Source organism: Hoplias malabaricus, chromosome 10 (genome assembly GCF_029633855.1).
Source record: "Hoplias malabaricus isolate fHopMal1 chromosome 10, fHopMal1.hap1, whole genome shotgun sequence".
NCBI classification, from domain to species: domain Eukaryota; kingdom Metazoa; phylum Chordata; class Actinopteri; order Characiformes; family Erythrinidae; genus Hoplias; species Hoplias malabaricus.
The window spans coordinates 31,503,172-31,521,384 of record NC_089809.1 but is presented as its reverse complement, the minus strand read 5'-3'; the positions used below and the strand labels follow the sequence as shown (position 1 = coordinate 31,521,384).

Genomic DNA, 18,213 nt, shown 5'->3' with positions numbered 1-18,213 from the left:
CAATCAGATTTTTTCAGACTTTACCATTCTTAAAATCTCCCTCTGGTCATCAATTAAACCCTTCAAATCTCAGCTATATTAAGTAAAATTACATATTTCGAAGAAGATATATCAATATAAAAAAATCCCCTAATGCCTTAAATTTGGTAAAAACATTGTAGCCCACACCTTTTTCTGGAGATTTATAATCAAATACAAGATAAGATGTAAACTATCCTATGCCAATCCATTAGAGCTTCACATAGGCCCCACCACACTTTCTTCCTACCTGCAGCCACCAAAGCTCCTGTTAAATTCTACACCTCAACACTAAGGTTGCTGTGGCCATTTATGATCAGATCAGCAACCGACTATCCTTAACAACTACGGTTACTCATTGAGCCCAGCTCATGAGTATGTCCACTTTTATCCCATGTTTACCCTCCACCCCATCTACCAATATTTGTAGCCAGCACACTTTCTTGAACACATTCCCCCTCATGCACAAAGCTAACTATTTTATTACTACAGCTACTCGTCAATACATTAACCTCTAGTCATTTGCTCTTCAACTTTTAGTCCCACAAATTATTCTGTAACATTTAGTACTGCACTATACTATCTACCTAAACTCTCCACTGGTCTCTGCAGTACTGTAGGGATCATTTTGCGCAAAATTGCACAAGTTTTCCTTGACAGTCGACAGACTTCTAGACTTGCTTGGTTTAACTTTCAGCCTAGCCAACCTTAGATTATCATTTAACTTCTCCAGTAACCGCTGTGTGCAAAGCACAGTAGTTGTTAGCATCGTCATGTCATCCATGTAAGCCCTAATTGGGAGGGAGTCGAGTACTGTCATGCAACCTTTCCCTGCCTACAACCCACTTAGAGGCCCTAATTACTACCTCCATTGCCATTGTAAATGCTAATGGTGAAATCGCACATCCAGCCTTATCTGGAACCTGGAAGAATTCAAAAGTTTTCCACATAAGTTTATGTGGCACTGAGCCAAATGCATTGGCTAAATCTAGAAAAAACAACATATAAATCCCTACTCTCTTTATTAGCTGTCTGAATCTGAAGCCAGATCATTCTGTTATTTTTGTACTGATGTATCAATTAATTTGTTTGCTTTCAAACAAGCAGCAAGTCTCTGTGTTATTACACTAAAGAAAATCTTACTCTCCACATTAAGAAGACTCTTCTCCACTCTTTTGGAATGATTATTTTCTTCCAAACAACAACATCATCAACCTCCACAAAAACTTCAACACCTCAGGTCCATACTCATACACCCGATATGGCACACCATTAGGAATGGGAACAGAACTTAAGAATATTAAGTGGGCTTAACACTACCAGCCCTGATTCTCTGGACATTGGTTACATAAAAAACGAATGAATATAAAGAAAATGTATGTATGTATGTATATATATATATATGTGTGTGTGTGTGTGTGTGTGTGTGTGTGTGTTTAAACTACATAAATGACAATCTATCTGAAAAGCGACGGTGATTAACATCGTACTATTATTGTTATATATAAACCTAGTAAATTAATTATTTCGAATAAGACTACTCTGAAAAGCTTTGTTTAAATTTTAAACACTGGATTATGCCGAGGTTTTAAAGAGAAGGTGGAATAATCATGTAAATAATCAGGGAGGACCTATGCGAGAAACAGAAGTGGAGTATACGTCACTTCCGCGTAAGTGGGTGATCGAGGAGGCGCAGTAAAGATGGAGAGCACAGGTCTGGAGGATCTAGAGACTCGTCTTCAGGCGCTGGAGACTCGGGTTCATGGAGAACACGGGACTCGCGGAGGAAGACAGGGGAAGGTAACGAGAGTTTAAACGAGGCCAGAGAGATGGCGATAGAAGACACTTTAACGATTCATTTTCGCATTAACCGGTAGCTCAGATTTAGCTTTGTGTACCAGTGACGTCAAGTCGCATAAACATAGCTGCAGAATATATCACCAGCCTGATGACAATCATTACACGGTGAAACTGAAATCAAACACACGACAGTTTGTCCGCCGTGTAAGTTTACACGGTTAGATATTTCACAACGAGTGGATTAAACTGTTTGTAGCTTGGCGGCTAACGCCCTGCTGCTAACCATTCAGTGGTAAAGAAGATGAAGAGTTTGTTTACGGGTGTGGCATTTCATTATTTCATTTATCGACCTTGGAGAGAATAAATAAACTAGCAAAGTATGCGTATTAAGACATATACGACAGTCTGGACACCACTTTTTAAAATGGTAAATCTTTTTTAATGGTTTAAGTTAAAACCCTATGACATGGATAATATTTAATCAGGGCATATTTGCAGATAATATCTTGCACAATTAGCGTTTTTCTTGCTGAATTTTAGTTAATGGTGTACAAAGAAAAACGTAAACAGAAGTATAAGGTTTATGTTTCTTTTCATTCCTTTGCTGACTGCAATTTATGTTTCATCAAACCAAACACCTGATTTTGCAGGTGTTAACCTATGTGATTAAAATCATTCTTAACTATTCCTCTCCCATGACAAATCCTCCAGTAATTCATTAGCACAGATGCATGTTTTTTGCTTTGTAGGCTTTCCATGCTAGGGTCTAACTAAAACCAATTACTAAGAAATGTTTGTTCTGTTACTCCTTTACTTTTGATTAAATCAGATAATTTGCTATTAGACAGATTAGAGTTAAAATGTGCTGCTCACATTGGTCCTAATTACAAATACGTTTGCCCTTTCTCAGTGTGCTGAATCTCTGGTGAGGATAAACTCTGCCCTCGCAAGCACTGCAAACAAGAGAGAACGAGTCAAGATTCTTCACAAAAAAAGTGAGAATAGACTAGCGTTTTTGTTGCATAATCTTTTCTTGAACTTTCTGTACTATCTTATGTTGGTGTGTATGCATTTATACCCAACCAGTTGAAGACCTGCTGAAGTATCTGGATCCACAGTTCACTGACTACATTGCTGTGCCTGATGCCATGAAACTGGAATTTATATTAGCAGGTCAGTGAGCGTTCTCTTCCTTTTTATAAAGGACTTGATCAGAATCAAATTGCAGGCTTTGGACAGAGTCCAGTACACTGTTTCTTTCTTTTGTTATAATTATGTTGTAAAAGTCCTTGCAAGTTCCCCTTACCCGTTGAAGTTTTCTTCCAAGAGACCAATGTCATTTGTGTACTCTGTGTTGGTAGGATGGCTTTGCCCGTCTTTGCTTGCAGTGCTAGCTATCCTGGCCGTCTATTAGCTGATGTGACAGATCTGACCATTTGGCATTCTCTGGCATTTTAAGCCGTTCACTGGTGTTAAATTAGTGACAATGTTTAAGCATGTCATCTCTCCCAGCTTCCTCAGACTGATGGCACACTCTGTGATCATGAGAGAGTCACTGATGTGTGAAGTTGAAGATAATTGGTTTGGTAATACAGATCAAAGGAAAAGAAAAATCTCCTGATTGTCTATTATTAATTAGCAGCAATAGCTTAATACTGCATAGTTACACTTTCGTCTATTGCCTTCACAGAAGAAGACTTCCTACGCTCCCAGGCTGCTTTGCTGGAGCAGGTGAATAACCTACAGCCTCTGCTGGACAGTAATCACATTAAAGGTAAAATGAGCTTTAGTAACTGTATTGGCAGTCCACCTGCTGCTGCGCACACATGTTTTCTAGTGGTTGAAAATGCATTTTTACACGTTATAAACAAGTAAAAATGTAAGAAGAAAAATCAAGAAAGCTAATTGTTGTGTCTATTTATAAAATTAGATATAAAAATTCAGATGTTTTAACTTAAAAAATAAAAAACAAAAAAAACCTACCAAGATTTTTCTATCAGCTCATACACACATCTATATAAGGATTATAAGAGGGGCATTTTTATTAGGTTTTGAAAACTCAGTGGTCCTTATTTTGAGATGTGTTTTAAACCTGTTTAAATCTTAAAATCTGTTTGATATTGCTTTACATGCATGTTTTCTATGAAAACACATATTATTGGGTGGAAACGTTTTTTTCTCTTTAGATAATTTTTTTTGTTTATTTTATTTTACTTACCCAGCTGTCCCAGAGCTCACTACAAAAGTACAGCGGTTGTCTCAGATTCACATCAAGCAGCAGGTAAAATAGTAACTTTGCCCACTTTCTCAACGAGATAGCAAACCACAACAAGGTTTATTTGTGAAGCAAAATGAACAGCCACCTTTCACACTGTGAATTGTAAATGTGTTGAGTATTTAAATCATATGATCAGTTACTTTTAGACTGTGGTCATGCTCAAAACTTATTTGACTTGCTGTAGAAAGTAATTTACTGTGCATGTTTTGTCTGTACCCCATGGTTTGTGTCTACATATTGCTATATTTATTTGTGTATGCACAAATCAGCCACAATGATAATTTAGTGAATGGCATTGTTTATCGAATTCCTGCTTAAGAACATTTAGTTCTTGAAGGGGATGTTGGAAGCAGGTATAGAGTGTTGACAAGAGCCAAATTGTGATGGTCATAATGTTTTGGTTAGACCTACTCCAAACCAGATTGTACATTAACTGCAGTGGTTTATACCTATTAAAAGTGGTTCAGCAATGGACAAATGGTGAACATACAATAGGGGCCTGGATGCCAGATTCACTGGCCAAAATATTATGACAATCACAATTTGTCCCTTGTTGTTTAGATTCTTACAGTTGCCCAGTTGTCCTTTTTCCAACAAAGAAATGACTGTTTACTTGCTGCATCATAAATCCCACCACTTGACAGGTGTCAGTGTAACAAGATAATCAGTGTTATTCTCTTAACATTACAGTGCATTTAATCTTGCGTCTGACTGATGTAAATAATTTTAATTCTGGTTCTACTTTTCAGGACCAAAATGAAGAGCTATCAGCAGAAGTGAGAAGGTTGTTTGAAGAATACAACAAAATGGTATCCTTCATTGAACAAAGGTCTTGTTGTTCATGTTAAGATTATTAATAACAAGTCTTATTGACATAAAAAGGGCTTTATTCCTCATCGTCCTTTTTAACAGTGTTCACATTGTATTCATGTGATCATAGCCATTTGTAACTGTAGCTCTGACTAACACAGGATTAAAAATATATATATAATTTTCCTTAACGCATGCGCAGATGTTTCTTTTATCAAAACAGTTTACTCAATGGGATGAAACTCTACGGAAACTGGAAGTACCCAAACAAGGCCAGCCCATTGAATAACTGCACAATGATAATTTATTTCACATTTCAAAGCTCACACTGTTTCTTGTACATTTATTTCTTATTTTGCTTATGGCTGAATTGTAACTCTTTTAGTACTGTTTTCAAATATGAAGCGCAACCTATGCTTTAGTCATGTCCATGACCTACTCGAGGTCATTCTCCTGAGTAATAAAGCTGATATATTCCGATATTATTCTGTGTTTGTCGTCACACATATATTGCCTTATCATTGCATGGTATATTACACAAGACTAGTAAAAAGAAATGCTCCTCATATTTATGTGTGTCAGGATTGCTTAAGTGTCCTGTTTTGATTGTCTTAAATGTCCTGTTTTTGATGGATTTCACCATGATTTTGTTTCTATTTACACACATTCTTATAGAACACATAAGCCTGCATTTATTAATAACATAATTTATTTAATATATCATTGCTGTCCAATGAAAAATAAATATCTCTATTTTTGTCAACCTTTAGTCTACTGCATCATTTGAACACAGCAACTGTCGTTCACATTGTGTGAACATTTTCTGATTAATGGAATAGAAATTCTCCAACATTACTTATAATATCTGGTAAACTAGGGTGACCAGACGTCCTCTTTTACCTGGACATGTCCTCTTTTTTTTTAAACTTAAAAAAATGTCCGGGCGGAATTTCACAACCGTCCGGGATTTTGTTTTTCTAGAGCTTACATAGAACTTCGAGAAGCATTTCGTTCACAAACTAGTCCCGCCCTCCTCTACTCCGTTTGGTTCGCTTGAGTGAGAAGGGGGCGTGGTGAAGTTGCCTAAAATCTTCTAATTGGACGGTCTAACTGTAGAGCTACCGTTATTGGTCAATAACCTCTGTAAACATTTAATTGGTCAGTCTGCACGTCAGTAGTCGCCCCCCCCCCATTCCCCCATTTAATTCAATTAACAGTTAAGAAGGTTTTTTTCCTCTAAATTTGCTATTTTGGAGATAAATGTTTTTCATTGGACAGCAACAATGTCTGTGTTTAAAAATGTTATGATGTACTATTACAGAGAATTTTTTTCTGTATGTTCACCATAAAGAAAAATCTAAACTATGTTGTAGTTACCATGTTATCATTTTATATTATGCATATTGGCTTTTATGTAGCCTTCTCCACTAGGACCACTTGACATCTGTGTGCTAATTACTAATGTGATTCGTTTATAAAGTGTTGAACATATTTATTTTCTTAACTTTAAGAAACACTAGCTGTTTCTAGTATCAAAGGCATGATAAACTACAATATTGAAGGTTGTTCTGTGACATCAAATGTTTGTAAGATGGTTTAAATCAAACTTGAAGTTGTCAAAAGTAGATGAACATAGCAGACTCAGGAAGACTGCAGTCAGCCTTGGGGCAGGAGTCAAAAGTAGGTGTACAGTCCTATGCACATGTTTTGGGACCCTTTTAAATGATTAATGTTGCTTTCCACTGCACTATTCAACTCTACTTTTTGGGTTATCTCCTCACTTGTAGTTCCAATCCCAATAGGAATTAAAGCATAACTTGTAAAAACCTTGCAGACTACTAATTGACCAGAGATATTAGTCATTTGTAAAATCTTTAAGCTACAGTGGCAATCACATTTTGTTTTTAATCTGACACTCAACAAGAAGTTGTAAATGTACTTTCTGAAGAGGTACAGATATTCTTAGGAAGCTAGTGATGCAACAAAGGAAAAAAAAAACTACAGATCTGTCTAAACTGACATTTGACTTTTAAGTTTTGGTTATCTCCGATGTCATTAAGGTTTCTAAAGCCCACTTTTCTTGTTAGTGACTTTGTATTACGACATACACTATATTGCCATAAGTGTTCGCTCACCCATCCAAATCATGCAATTCATGGGTACCAGTTACTTCCATAGCCACAGGTAAATAAAACAAAGCACCTAAGCATGCAGGCTGCTTTTACAAACATATGTGGAAAAAATGGGTGGTTGTCAGGAGCTCAGTGAATTCCAGCATGCTACAATGATAGGATACCACCTGTGCAACAAGTCCAGTCGTGACATTTCCTCTATAAATTACATAGTCAACTGACAGTGGCATGAAATGGGTTTCTGTGTCCGAGCAGCTGTATTCAAACCTTACATCTCCAAGCGAGCTCTTAATGCTTCAGCATACCAAGAAGTTTTGGACAATTGCATGCTCGATTTGTGGGAATCGTTCGGGGATCGTTCTGTTCCAAAATGACTGCACACCTATGCACAAGGGCGGCACGGTGGCGCAGCAGGTAGTGTCGCAGTCACACAGCGGCCTGGAGGTTGTGGGTTCGATTCCCGCTCCGTGTGACTCCGTGTCTGTGAGGAGTTGGTGTGTTCTCCCCGTGTCCGCGTGGGTTTCCTCCCACAGTCCAAAAACACACGTTGGTAGGTGGATTGGCAACTCAAAAGTGTCCGTGAGTGTGTGTGTGTTGCCCTGTGAAGGACTGGCGCACCCTCCAGGGTTGTATTCCTGCCTTGCGCCCAATGATTCCAGGTAGGCTCTGGACCTGGATAAGCAGTTACAGATAATGAATGAATGAACCAATGCACAAGGTCCATAAAGACCTGGATAAACAAGTCCTCACAAATACTTCACAAATGTGCTTCTAACTTCTAGCTATGAGGGCATGCCTACCTACCTACTAGGGTGAAATAGCTGGAATAAAGATATATAAAGTTCTGATCCAAATTAAAATTGCACACACGTGTGTATTTTGATGCCTACTATAAACTATTTGGATCAGAAGTTCATTACAAAGTTGAAAATTAAATTAAAATTAACATACGACGGGTGCTTTGTGAAGGGTTTGTTCCTGTCTTGCGCCCAGAGATTGGACCCACGTTGACCCTGAAAATAATGAAGAATATTTGCTGAAATGTATGAAAACATATGTACGACGACATAAGTCAACAGCATGTTTTTTTCTTTTATTGACTGAGATATGTATTGTTATAAATTACTGTTGTCCATCTCATGTTATTCCCTGTCCCGTGAAAAGATGCTCCTGCCTCAGCTGCTTGATTTTTTTAAATCAGAATAGTATGGGGAGGAATTAGAATACATTTCACACTGTCCTATTGAAGTGATTGCTTTTTCAATTTGCCCCTAATTGATCTTCATGGGAGAATCGACTCTTGGAGTCGATTCAATCGTTTTTTTTCATGTTAACGGGGACATGACTCCAAAAAAGTAAATCAACGGGAACTGTGTTGTCCGAACATTCCAGTAGAGGGCGTGTGTTCAGGGGGAACTGAGGGGGTGGAGCTCCAGGCGGACCAATGGCAGCGCGCCGTTTGTTTTCGGTGGAAATTTTAAAAGTTCTGTAGAAGAAAACAGCACAGTCCAGTTCCATCGCCTACGGATTATAACATACTAATAACTACAACAAATACACCCTACACGCAGCCCCAAGAACTCCCGCTGTCCAGTAAGTTCAGGGTTGTGTATTTAAATTCGTGCAAGTACGGGACTTTATTTTCAGTCATTTGTTGTTGCGGCCATGCTAACGCTAACGTTAGCTCGAGGTCTGCGATTTACCCACAGCTCCATTAACCGTTTATACATTTGTTCAGATGAATTACGTGGGAAAGTGTATTAGTGAATATGTTAACATTACCATAACACAATAACAGTGGTAATATATTCTTTAGCTCCGGTCTCTAGCCGAAAGTGTGGAGCTAATATTAGCTAGTTTTGAGGGCGTTAGCAGCCCATTAACACCAGCTCCTGGTCTTTGATTCAACAATACAGAATAAAATGTCATGTTGTGCGTACAAATAAAACAAATCTTAAAAATCTCTCAGCAGGATGCTTAGTCTTATTCCGTGTTTTTCTGACATATGGACGTTTATTTGTGGTGCCACGTTTTACAACCTCCCATCAAGAATTCTACTACGATTTTATTCATCATATGTTATCCTGTAAGGCACAAGGTCAGCACTAACCCTACTCTATTTTTAACATGCGTATACAAAGGCGTTTTTTGTGTACTGACAGTGTCCTGGACATACAAGAATGTTGTTAATCAAAATGTCTTAATTGGTCCCCACAGTGGTAAAGCATAAATTTCTACTTTTTCACAGTTTTCACATCCACTAAATGCTTCGTAATCTGGGTGATGTAATTTTATTGTTCGATCCCTTTTAAGAGACGTTTTTTTTTAGGTATGGATGAGGAGGAGAACACTGACAGGCAACAGCATATTGCCATGTTTTTTCAGAAGCTGGAGAAGATTAAGAGATATTACAACGATGGTAATTTTTTAAATATATGATATTAATACAAGACCAAAATGTATGCCCAGCATATATTCCTGTTGACTGTTTTCTCCAAAACTATATACTATGAAGTACACAAAGTTTCCTTTCAGATCATTTGTTTGTTTTCTCCTAGATGACACAGACAATATTAACCAGATCATCAGTTCAAATTCACCTGACGTGTGTCATACTTTTCTGACTAAACTTGAAAAGAAAGGTGATCCTCACGTGGACCCAAAGCTTCTCTCCAAATTAATTGATTTCTACACCCGAGTTTTTTCAAGCATGCCACTAGGGAAATACAGTCAGAATGTCAGCTATGCAAGGATGCTGGTCAGACATGCAGAGCTGAAAGCGTAAGTTCACATCTGTTATTTCTTCAAAACTGTATATTTTGAAATACGACAAAAACATTGAAAATTTCTAATTCATTTTGGTATAATTCCTTCCCTGTAAACAGTATCCAAGATGTCAGTAATGCACAGGAGAGTTTTGATATAGCAAGAGCCCATTGCAAGGACTTTGCCTTTGTCCACATAGCTTATGCTCAGTTTGAGCTTTTGCAAGGTAAGAAGACAACACAATACAAAATTATGCTGGTACTGGCACAAATTTTTGGTAATCGACATGTTAGTATTGAAATCAGTACCGATACAAGATATTTCAAACATTAGGTCAATCATTTATGTTTTTTGTTGCATAATTGTATCAAGTGTTGTGTTTATAGAATTTGTATTTGTCTTCATTCACTGAAAAGGGAATAACAAGAAAAGCGCTTGGATTCTTCAAAAGGCTATTGAAATGAATGCTAAACCACTAGAAATTCTTGAAGCTGCAATGCAGAATCTAAAACAGGGGCGACGTCAGCTCCTTTCTCATGAAGATAAAGAAAACAAAGCAGGTTGGTCCCCAGAATATTTATTGGTTTGCTGTAGTGTATTTTACTCACATTATTACATGCATATATTCATTGCAATTTTATTTTATTGACATGAAGGTTTTCTTTTTTAATAATTTCCAGCATCAGCACTTGAAAATGCACAAGATCCTACTTTCATTAAAAGCAGCTTAGTGTCTAAAGGTGGAAAATCAGACACACAGAGTGACTTTCAGCTTGCTAACAGGATTTCTCTAGGGTAGGAGGGAAATCTTGATCTATTTATACATAAGTTTACTTTGTATTACTGTGATGAAAATTTAAGTTGTATTTAAATGGTACTTATTTGGAATCATAGTGCTGATCAAAAGAGCAGTCCGCAGGAAGGCCATATGAGTGTATGGAAGTCTGGTTCACAACACAAAAAATCAATTGCATTGGTAAGATTTTAAAAAGTTTGTTCTTATTAAAATATATATTTTTAATAAAAGGATGATGCTAAATGCTTTTGCTGTACTTTGCAGCCTGGGAGGGTTCCCATGATACCCCTGTCTATTCCTGAATACAACAATGTTGTTAGCAAACAGGATCCTTCCAGCCATGGCAGTATTGTGTCCAGGTGAGAGAGTATTTCATAAGAAGGTAGGGCTGGATGATGGCCAAAATATATATCACAATATATTTCTAAATTTCATTTGATATAATTCTGATATCGATATAAACGACATAAAAGCCACAGAAATTCTGCCGAGAACAAACAAGAAACAAGACATCATCGTCAAACATAAGCCTCTTGACTTTGTCAGTATTAACCTTTTTAATCTAACTTTAAAATTGAGGGCAGTAAACGGTGCAGCACCCTGTTATGAATGCCAGTCAGTGACAGATGTTGTAAATAATGTATATTGAAAATGGGTTTAAAAATCATATAATTGTTATTGAAACATTTTATACTGCGATTATATATTGATATTGAATTATTGTCCAGCCCTATAAGTAGCTAATGTTGTTTTTGTTACATTTTTTAAAATACAGTTGAACCAATATCTGAAATTGTACACAGAATAAGATACATACGGCCCACACCTTGGTCTTCCTACCTCCAACCTCAACTTTTCTGTATGTTAATGTACACCCAGTGTTACAGGTTCCATGTGAGCTTTACGTGATAAGTCACTTTTAATTTTTTTTATTTTTATTCCAATTTTATTTATTTTTTTTTAAACTAGGCCAACATATTGCTCAAGTTCATCGTCTGTGTTCTCACTCCCCACTTCAAAGAAGAGTTTTGGAGATGGAGACTCTTACAGCCTGTTAAATCTGAAGGTATGAGTTCTAAGTGTTTCATTATTTTAAAAAGTAGGAATTGTTCTCTATTTTATGAATTAAAATAAGCATCTGTTTTGAATAATAGCACTAGACCTTAGATTTTTCCATAGTCATGTAATGGTGAATATTTTTTTTAGCCACCTGTTGATAGTTCAGAACCAAGTCCTTGGGAGGATACTGCTGAAGCAGACTCCACCACGACACTTCTTCACAGACCAGAGAGGAAAGATACGAATAGAATGGATGGTAACTTTTTGCTTTTTGTATTTTATTTACATTTTTTCAAAAAATTATTTCTCATTTCATTCTCATTCTGATATTAATAGAGATTCTTCTTATTTATTTTTCAGACACCACTGGAAACATAAACCAGATAATTAGTTCAAATTCTCCTGAGGCTTGCTATACATATCTTACAACTCTGGAGAAGACTGGTGATCCTCAGACAGATGCCAGTTTTCTCTTTAGGCTGCTGGATTGCTACTCTAAAGTGTTCTCCAGACTTCCTCTGGCTCAGCATAACAAAACAGAAAGCTATGCTCGAATGCTGATCAGATATGCAGAGTTGAAAGGGTAAATACATTTGGACAAAAGTAATTTGCCTTGGCATATTCACCCACATATTTTTTTTATTTATATATTATTGCTTTCTCTTCTATAGAATTGAAGATCCTGATGATGCAGAGGATAATTTCATCATTGCCCGAACCAATAGCAAAGGTTTTGCCTTTGTGCATATTGCCCATGCTCAGTTCGAGCTTTCACGAGGTGGGTGTATTTTGATTATAGATTAGAAATCATACAGCCAGTTCATCAGTGCTATTGGTCAGGGATGCAAATTCACATGTCAGAGTTCACCAAAGTTGAACTTGACATGAAAAGCAAAGTTATTCTGCCTGTCGCGATGAATTTTCTCACGTGAACATTTTCAGACATAAAACCAGTGTGACTGTGCCTTAATGCAAATCTATATGTCCCTACCCTGATGCTAAGGAATGATTTTCTGTGGAGATAACACAAGCTCTGTTTTTGTGCAACCGAATTTCAGTTAAGCCATTTTAAGGGTGTCGTTGCAGATGCATCTGTCAATAGGTTGGATGGAAGGGAAAGTGTTTAAAGCAGGGAAAATCTGCAAGTGGAAGATTTGACTTTGTCAAACAGTAATAGCTAGATGATCCCTGTAGTGGCAAGTCTTAGGAATTGTTTCTGGTATACAGTACTTAAAATCTACAAACACATGTCCAAGGAAGGACAACCAGTGAACCAGTAACAGGGTCGTGGGTGCCCAAGATTCCCTTAGACTGTATTCAGACTTGTGGTTCAGTTCCCTTGGTCTGGACCAAATAAAACAAAAAGAAACCTTGTTACACTTTAGTCCTTGTTTGGAGTTCACACTGACACATTTACAATCAAACCAGAGTACGTAGAAAAGTGACATATGACGTCAACCAGGTGTCAGAGTTGTCAGCTGGGCTTAATGCACTTATCAGGGTTGTGTGTGTACTTGGAGGTAGTGTTTCCATCTGGAAACACAGCAAGAGAGCATACAATGGATAAAATATTCAAAACAGCACCAGGATTTCCTCAACTACACAAACCAAAGAAGGTCTAGTACAAAGATGTTAGAAGGTTTGTCCTCAGCTCATATTTTGTTTTTATTGCACTTTGTTCCTTTGCGGTGCGATTATTAGTAAATCCAGGGACATGATCCATTTAGATGCCTTTGGTTTGTATTCTGTTCACACTATGCAGTCTCTGTCCCCTTGTTTGTTGTGTACCAGAGTATCAAAGTGAAGGGTCACACTTACTTTAACAAACTGCACTAACAAAGCAATCACACCAGGGTTTTAACTGAGACCAAACTGGACAGGTCTGAACACACCCTTAATGTTCATGGGGAAAGAAGGCAAGCTCATTATTTCTGATCTCACAGAGGAGGTACTCTAGCACAAATGACAAAAAATGCAGAAAAAATGTAAAGCTTGATTGTATCCAATGCCTTTAAGAACAATATATATGGCATCTCCTGTCAGTGGTCTTAATCTAGTTGTATGGTTTATATGTAACTGTGTTCATCCAATAATACGCTCTCTCTTTTATTTTTTATTTTTTTAGGAAACACTAAAAAAAGCACTTATATTCTGCAGAAGGCCTTGTCATTCAATGCAAAACCGGTAGAACATCTTCAGATAGCAATAAAGAATTTAAAGTCTGGAAAAGCTCAGCTGCTCCCAACTGAGGATAAAGACACTGCAGGTTAGTCACTTCACTTTTGAAGGTTGCATTTGCAAAGCAAAGATGCCAATAGCTGCTAATCATTTGGGGATTCTTGTTCTACAGTTACAGCAGTTGCTCACAATGACAGAGGAGGAAAGCATGAAGAGACTCCACTAAGGGTTTCCACTAATAATGTGCAATCAAAACCTTATGTTATAGAGAGTTCATCGGAGTGGAAGATTCCTGTGTATGTCAACAAATATGCGTCTCCAGAGGTGACTATGAAAGGCGCACATATTTTACTTTGGTGTTTGTATATTGCCCTTTTTCATACTGCTGTAATGAATTGCATACAGCTTCATAACATTTGATTTTATTTTTCTCAGTCAATATGAAATGTCAATTAGTAATACTTTTAGTTAAGGTAAATGGTGGGTGGTTTAATTATAAATGTGCTATAAATATTTATATTGTGTTTCCAGGAACAAAAGCCTGTTGTATGTCCCAATCCCACTCCAGTACCTTTTCACTCGCTGAGAACTCCCACTGCTTCTGTTCCACCCAGATTAACTTCAGCTGTTAGCATTCACACACCCAATTACAAAGACTCTAACCCCAACAGGTAATGACACGGTAAAATATGAAATACGAATACATTTGTTTTATTTTCACTTTTTCTTTTTAACTTTTTCTTACTCTTTCTCCCTTAGTTTTGTTACACCTGTATTGAAACAGAGACCAACTGTTGTATCCATTCCATCTACAGCACAGAGAGTTAGCAATTCTCAGTTACACTGCACTCCACAGAGTCAGGTCTCTTGCCTGCCGCAGACACCACAGGTAAAGATATGGTAGTAAAAATTTAACTTATACCAACAACAAAACAAACAAACCAAAGCAAAAAAAAAAAACATTATAACAAACATGTTACAATATCATTTCAGATAAAAAAAAAAGTAATTGCAGTGGGATTTTATGTATGATTTATGCAATGCCTACATGTTATTCTTTTCAGCAAAATTATTTTCTATTTTTTAAATTATACCAGTTTTATAAATTATGCTGTTAATGCTCAGCTGGTTGGTCACCATGAATAATTCAGTTAACTATTTTGTGATTTTTAGGGAACTGTTCATGCCTTTAGCAATGAAACCATCACAATCAAAGGCAGGCAGTTCTTCATATTGAAGATGATTGGAAGAGGTGGTTCCAGTAAGGTACTGTGTGAATTATTTTGTATTGACTTGTGCGCTTAATAATTGCATGTCTTTGTAATTTTGGTGATGTTACATGGGGCATGCGCTGGTATTTTAGGTGTTTCAGGTTCTGGACCAGAAGAAACAACTGTATGCAGTAAAATATGTGAACCTGGAGGAGGCAGATGCGCAGACAATTGAAAGCTACAAAAATGAGATTGAGCATTTGAACCACCTTCAACAATACAGTGACCAAATCATCAAACTTTATGAGTAGTGAGTGTATCCTCTGTTCCTAACATCACTGGTGTTCCTTGTATGGGCAATAAAAGCAGAAGAATATTTTCTAGAAACATACTACAGTTATTATCCTAAATGGCATGTTGAACACGGGCTTATGCTTCATAATCTGTTTTCTTACTCCAGTGAGATCACTGACAGCTATATCTACATGCTGATGGAATGTGGCAGCTTGGACCTGAACACATGGCTACGCAACCGCAAGACAGTAAATCCTCTGGAGAGGAAGTTCTACTGGAGGAATATGCTGGAGGCAGTGCAGACCATCCACAAACATGGTGATTGTTCATGGCTAAATACAATTTTATGCAACGTAAAGATTGCAAACTTGTGCTGATAATTTTGTTTATCTAACAGATTATTTTTTTTTTTTTTTTGCTTTATTTTTAGGTATTGTCCACAGTGACTTAAAGCCAGCTAATTTTGTAATTGTAAATGCCTCTTTGAAACTCATTGACTTTGGCATAGCCAATCACATTCAACCAGATATGACCAGTGTTGTGAAAGACTCACAGGTATGTTCCAACTTTGAGGTTCTTAAAGTGAGTTGCTTATAACTGCACATTCTTAATTTTAATGCTGTGCATTAGGTGGGAACATTAAACTACATGCCACCAGAGGCCATCAGAGACACTTCCTCTAAAAGCGGAAAGCCAAGGTCTAAGGTAAGGTTTTATTTGCATACAATATTCTGTAGATTTGGCACAGATAATTTGGGTCTAGTACTTACGAGCACATTTTAAAAAACTATTTAGGTTTCTCAAAAAAACTTGTATTCATGAAAATAAGAAGTTTATTGATGCAAAAATATTGTGTCTTAAAACCAGGATATGATGGATACATTAGGTTATAAATATTTTGTACTACCCACGTAACTTTGTAATTAGGCATGTAGTTTTTGATACCAAGAAATAATACAGATTAATGGGTTGGAATGTTTCGCTGTATAACATATAAATACTATTTAGCTAGTAAGCTTAGCAAGTTTAGTAAGCATGTCTGACTTGGTAAACACCCCATGTATTAGTTAATAGCTAAATATGTAATGGCTATTTTCATATGCATCCTAACTCAAAGGCATATATATATATATATATTTTTTTTTTTTTTTGTTATTCACAGATCAGTCCAAAGGGTGATGTATGGTCACTTGGGTGTATCCTGTACTGCATGACCTATGGGAAAACTCCCTTCCAAAACATCACCAACCAGATCACAAAATTACATGCCATTATTGATCCATCCCATGAGATTGACTTTCCTGACATTCCTGAAAAGGACCTATTAGATGTGCTAAAGGTCTGCATTATGTTGAACAGTATTTAAAGTGATTAGTTGTATAACATTGTTAATTTTCTTAGTCACTAAATATCAACAAATATTTCTCCCTTATTTAGCGCTGTCTGGTCCGGAATCCCAAAGAACGGATTTCTATTGCAGAGCTTCTTGACCATCCATACTTACTGCTGCAGCCTCAGAAAACTCCTGAGCCAGGTGATTCCTAAATATTAACAGGTTACTGTGCAGACACGCAAAATATTGGCAAACATGGATTTCATTTATTGGTATATGATATACAGTGCGTAATGTGTTAACAGTAATAAAGTGGATGTTTTTTATTTATTTATTTAATTATTTCTAATTTATTCATATTTATTTATTTATTTTTAAATAGAAGCCTCCAACAGTGACTTAAAGAGAATTCTCAATGAGCTGGCTGCTTTACAGTCACCTAACAGCATTGCAAGAGCTGCTAGTGTGAGTATTCTTTCACTGAAAATCACTTAAAATCTTTTAGCATCAATTCTAACCCAATGTTCCTTTCCGGTTTCTACAGAACCTGGCAAAAATGTGTAATAGTGGTAAAAAACTGGATGTTTCTGAGTGTGTGAAGACTTCAAGTCAGTCCACTTGGAAGTAAAGAGACTGTTCTGGCTACGTCATCATGGCAGTTTAGGAATATACACCGGACTGTCTTGAAAGTTTGCAGCTTGAAATGGAGGAATATGTATATTTAATTTTTCTGAAACTACAAGAATGCATACTCAAAATTCCACTGCATTTTATAAAAACTCTGTCAATTGTCAACTTTGTTTTCAGCCTAGAATCTGCCATAATTTTATAACCTTTTTAGTCTATAACACAAATCTCATCTTGCTCATTTTAATCTGTCACTTTCACTCCGTTTCTGTATGTATGTTTATATATTATTTTCTCACAAATAAACTAATCATTTACTGTTTTGTTATAATTTTTTTTCTTTATTACCTGTTCCTTATTGGATGACATAAAAAAAAAAACTCTCTACACAGAGTTATGCCCATTTTATATTCAGTATATTTGCTCATTTTTGATACAGGACTCTACATACAATGTAATTTTGTTTTCTGACTTAAAAAATTGTGGAATGCCCTAGGCAAAGATAAGCTATGTTTCTTGGCAAAAGAATAAAATGTTATGCTAATAAAAATACCAGTAGGTTCTGGTTTGTTAAGGGGGATTTCTGGGTTACCAAGCAACTGTGGACCTATGAATAAGTAGACATTTAAGTACATTTTATTATTTTATACTATGTTTATTACAGGAATTTCATTAACCTTTTTAGTTCATACAGTTTATCATGTGGTTCAATCATTCTTTGAATGAACTGCTTATCCAGTTCAGGGTTGCAGTAGGTCTGGAGCCTACCCAGAAACCCTGGGGGCTGGACGGGCACTTTGACTACAACTGCAAAGCCATAAATATATATTTATAAATGTTAGTTTTTATTTTAACGTTTAAACATATAACATATAGTATATATACCTGGGTTTGTTAATTCTTACTTTTCT

The 18,213-nt window shown here is 36.6% G+C and overlaps 2 protein-coding genes across 6 annotated transcripts; both read left to right on the top strand.

The window, feature by feature from the left end:
* Window positions 1-1,657: 1,657 nt before the first annotated feature.
* dctn3 (dynactin 3 (p22)) lies at window positions 1,658-6,699 on the top strand. The gene is made up of 7 exons (XM_066683344.1): window positions 1,658-1,818; window positions 2,729-2,813; window positions 2,905-2,991; window positions 3,509-3,592; window positions 4,041-4,099; window positions 4,846-4,905; window positions 5,109-6,699. Exons 1-7 carry the CDS (start codon window positions 1,720-1,722, stop codon window positions 5,193-5,195), a joined length of 561 nt encoding a protein of 186 aa, XP_066539441.1. The 5' UTR covers window positions 1,658-1,719; the 3' UTR covers window positions 5,196-6,699.
* A 1,785-nt stretch (window positions 6,700-8,484) lies between these two features.
* Window positions 8,485-17,808, top strand: ttk (ttk protein kinase). Of its 5 annotated transcripts, none has more exons than XM_066683129.1 (26): window positions 8,514-8,631; window positions 9,008-9,136; window positions 9,368-9,457; window positions 9,597-9,819; window positions 9,924-10,030; window positions 10,221-10,364; window positions 10,485-10,599; window positions 10,699-10,780; window positions 10,865-10,959; window positions 11,570-11,666; window positions 11,807-11,915; window positions 12,020-12,242; window positions 12,331-12,437; window positions 13,785-13,925; window positions 14,010-14,161; window positions 14,369-14,508; window positions 14,597-14,726; window positions 15,011-15,103; window positions 15,201-15,358; window positions 15,509-15,660; window positions 15,773-15,897; window positions 15,973-16,047; window positions 16,505-16,681; window positions 16,780-16,876; window positions 17,061-17,140; window positions 17,220-17,808. In XM_066683129.1, the coding sequence occupies exons 2-26, from the start codon at window positions 9,115-9,117 to the stop codon at window positions 17,301-17,303; spliced, it is 3,018 nt and encodes a 1,005-aa protein (XP_066539226.1). In that variant the 5' UTR covers window positions 8,514-8,631; window positions 9,008-9,114; the 3' UTR covers window positions 17,304-17,808. The 5 variants fall into 5 exon arrangements, with proteins under 5 accessions (XP_066539227.1, XP_066539226.1, XP_066539228.1 ...); XM_066683131.1 differs by having other exon boundaries at window positions 8,515-8,631; window positions 14,106-14,161; window positions 17,058-17,140; XM_066683127.1 differs by having other exon boundaries at window positions 8,515-8,631; window positions 17,058-17,140.
* The last annotated feature ends 405 nt before the right edge of the window (window positions 17,809-18,213 follow it).

Bases quoted from the DNA above. Each gene is read 5' to 3' on its own strand.
- ttk (XM_066683127.1), top strand. From the start codon at position 9,115: ATGTTATCCTGTAAGGCACAAG. The intron at 10,600-10,698 runs GTAGGAGGGAAA...TTGGAATCATAG, and splicing joins GCTAACAGGATTTCTCTAGG to TGCTGATCAAAAGAGCAGTC. The intron at 14,727-15,010 runs GTAAAGATATGG...TGTGATTTTTAG, and splicing joins GCCTGCCGCAGACACCACAG to GGAACTGTTCATGCCTTTAG.
- dctn3 (XM_066683344.1), top strand. From the start codon at position 1,720: ATGGAGAGCACAGGTCTGGAGGATCTAGAGACTCGTCTTCAGGCGCTG. The intron at 2,814-2,904 runs GTGAGAATAGAC...ATACCCAACCAG, and splicing joins CAAGATTCTTCACAAAAAAA to TTGAAGACCTGCTGAAGTAT. The intron at 4,906-5,108 runs GTATCCTTCATT...ACGCATGCGCAG, and splicing joins TTGAAGAATACAACAAAATG to ATGTTTCTTTTATCAAAACA.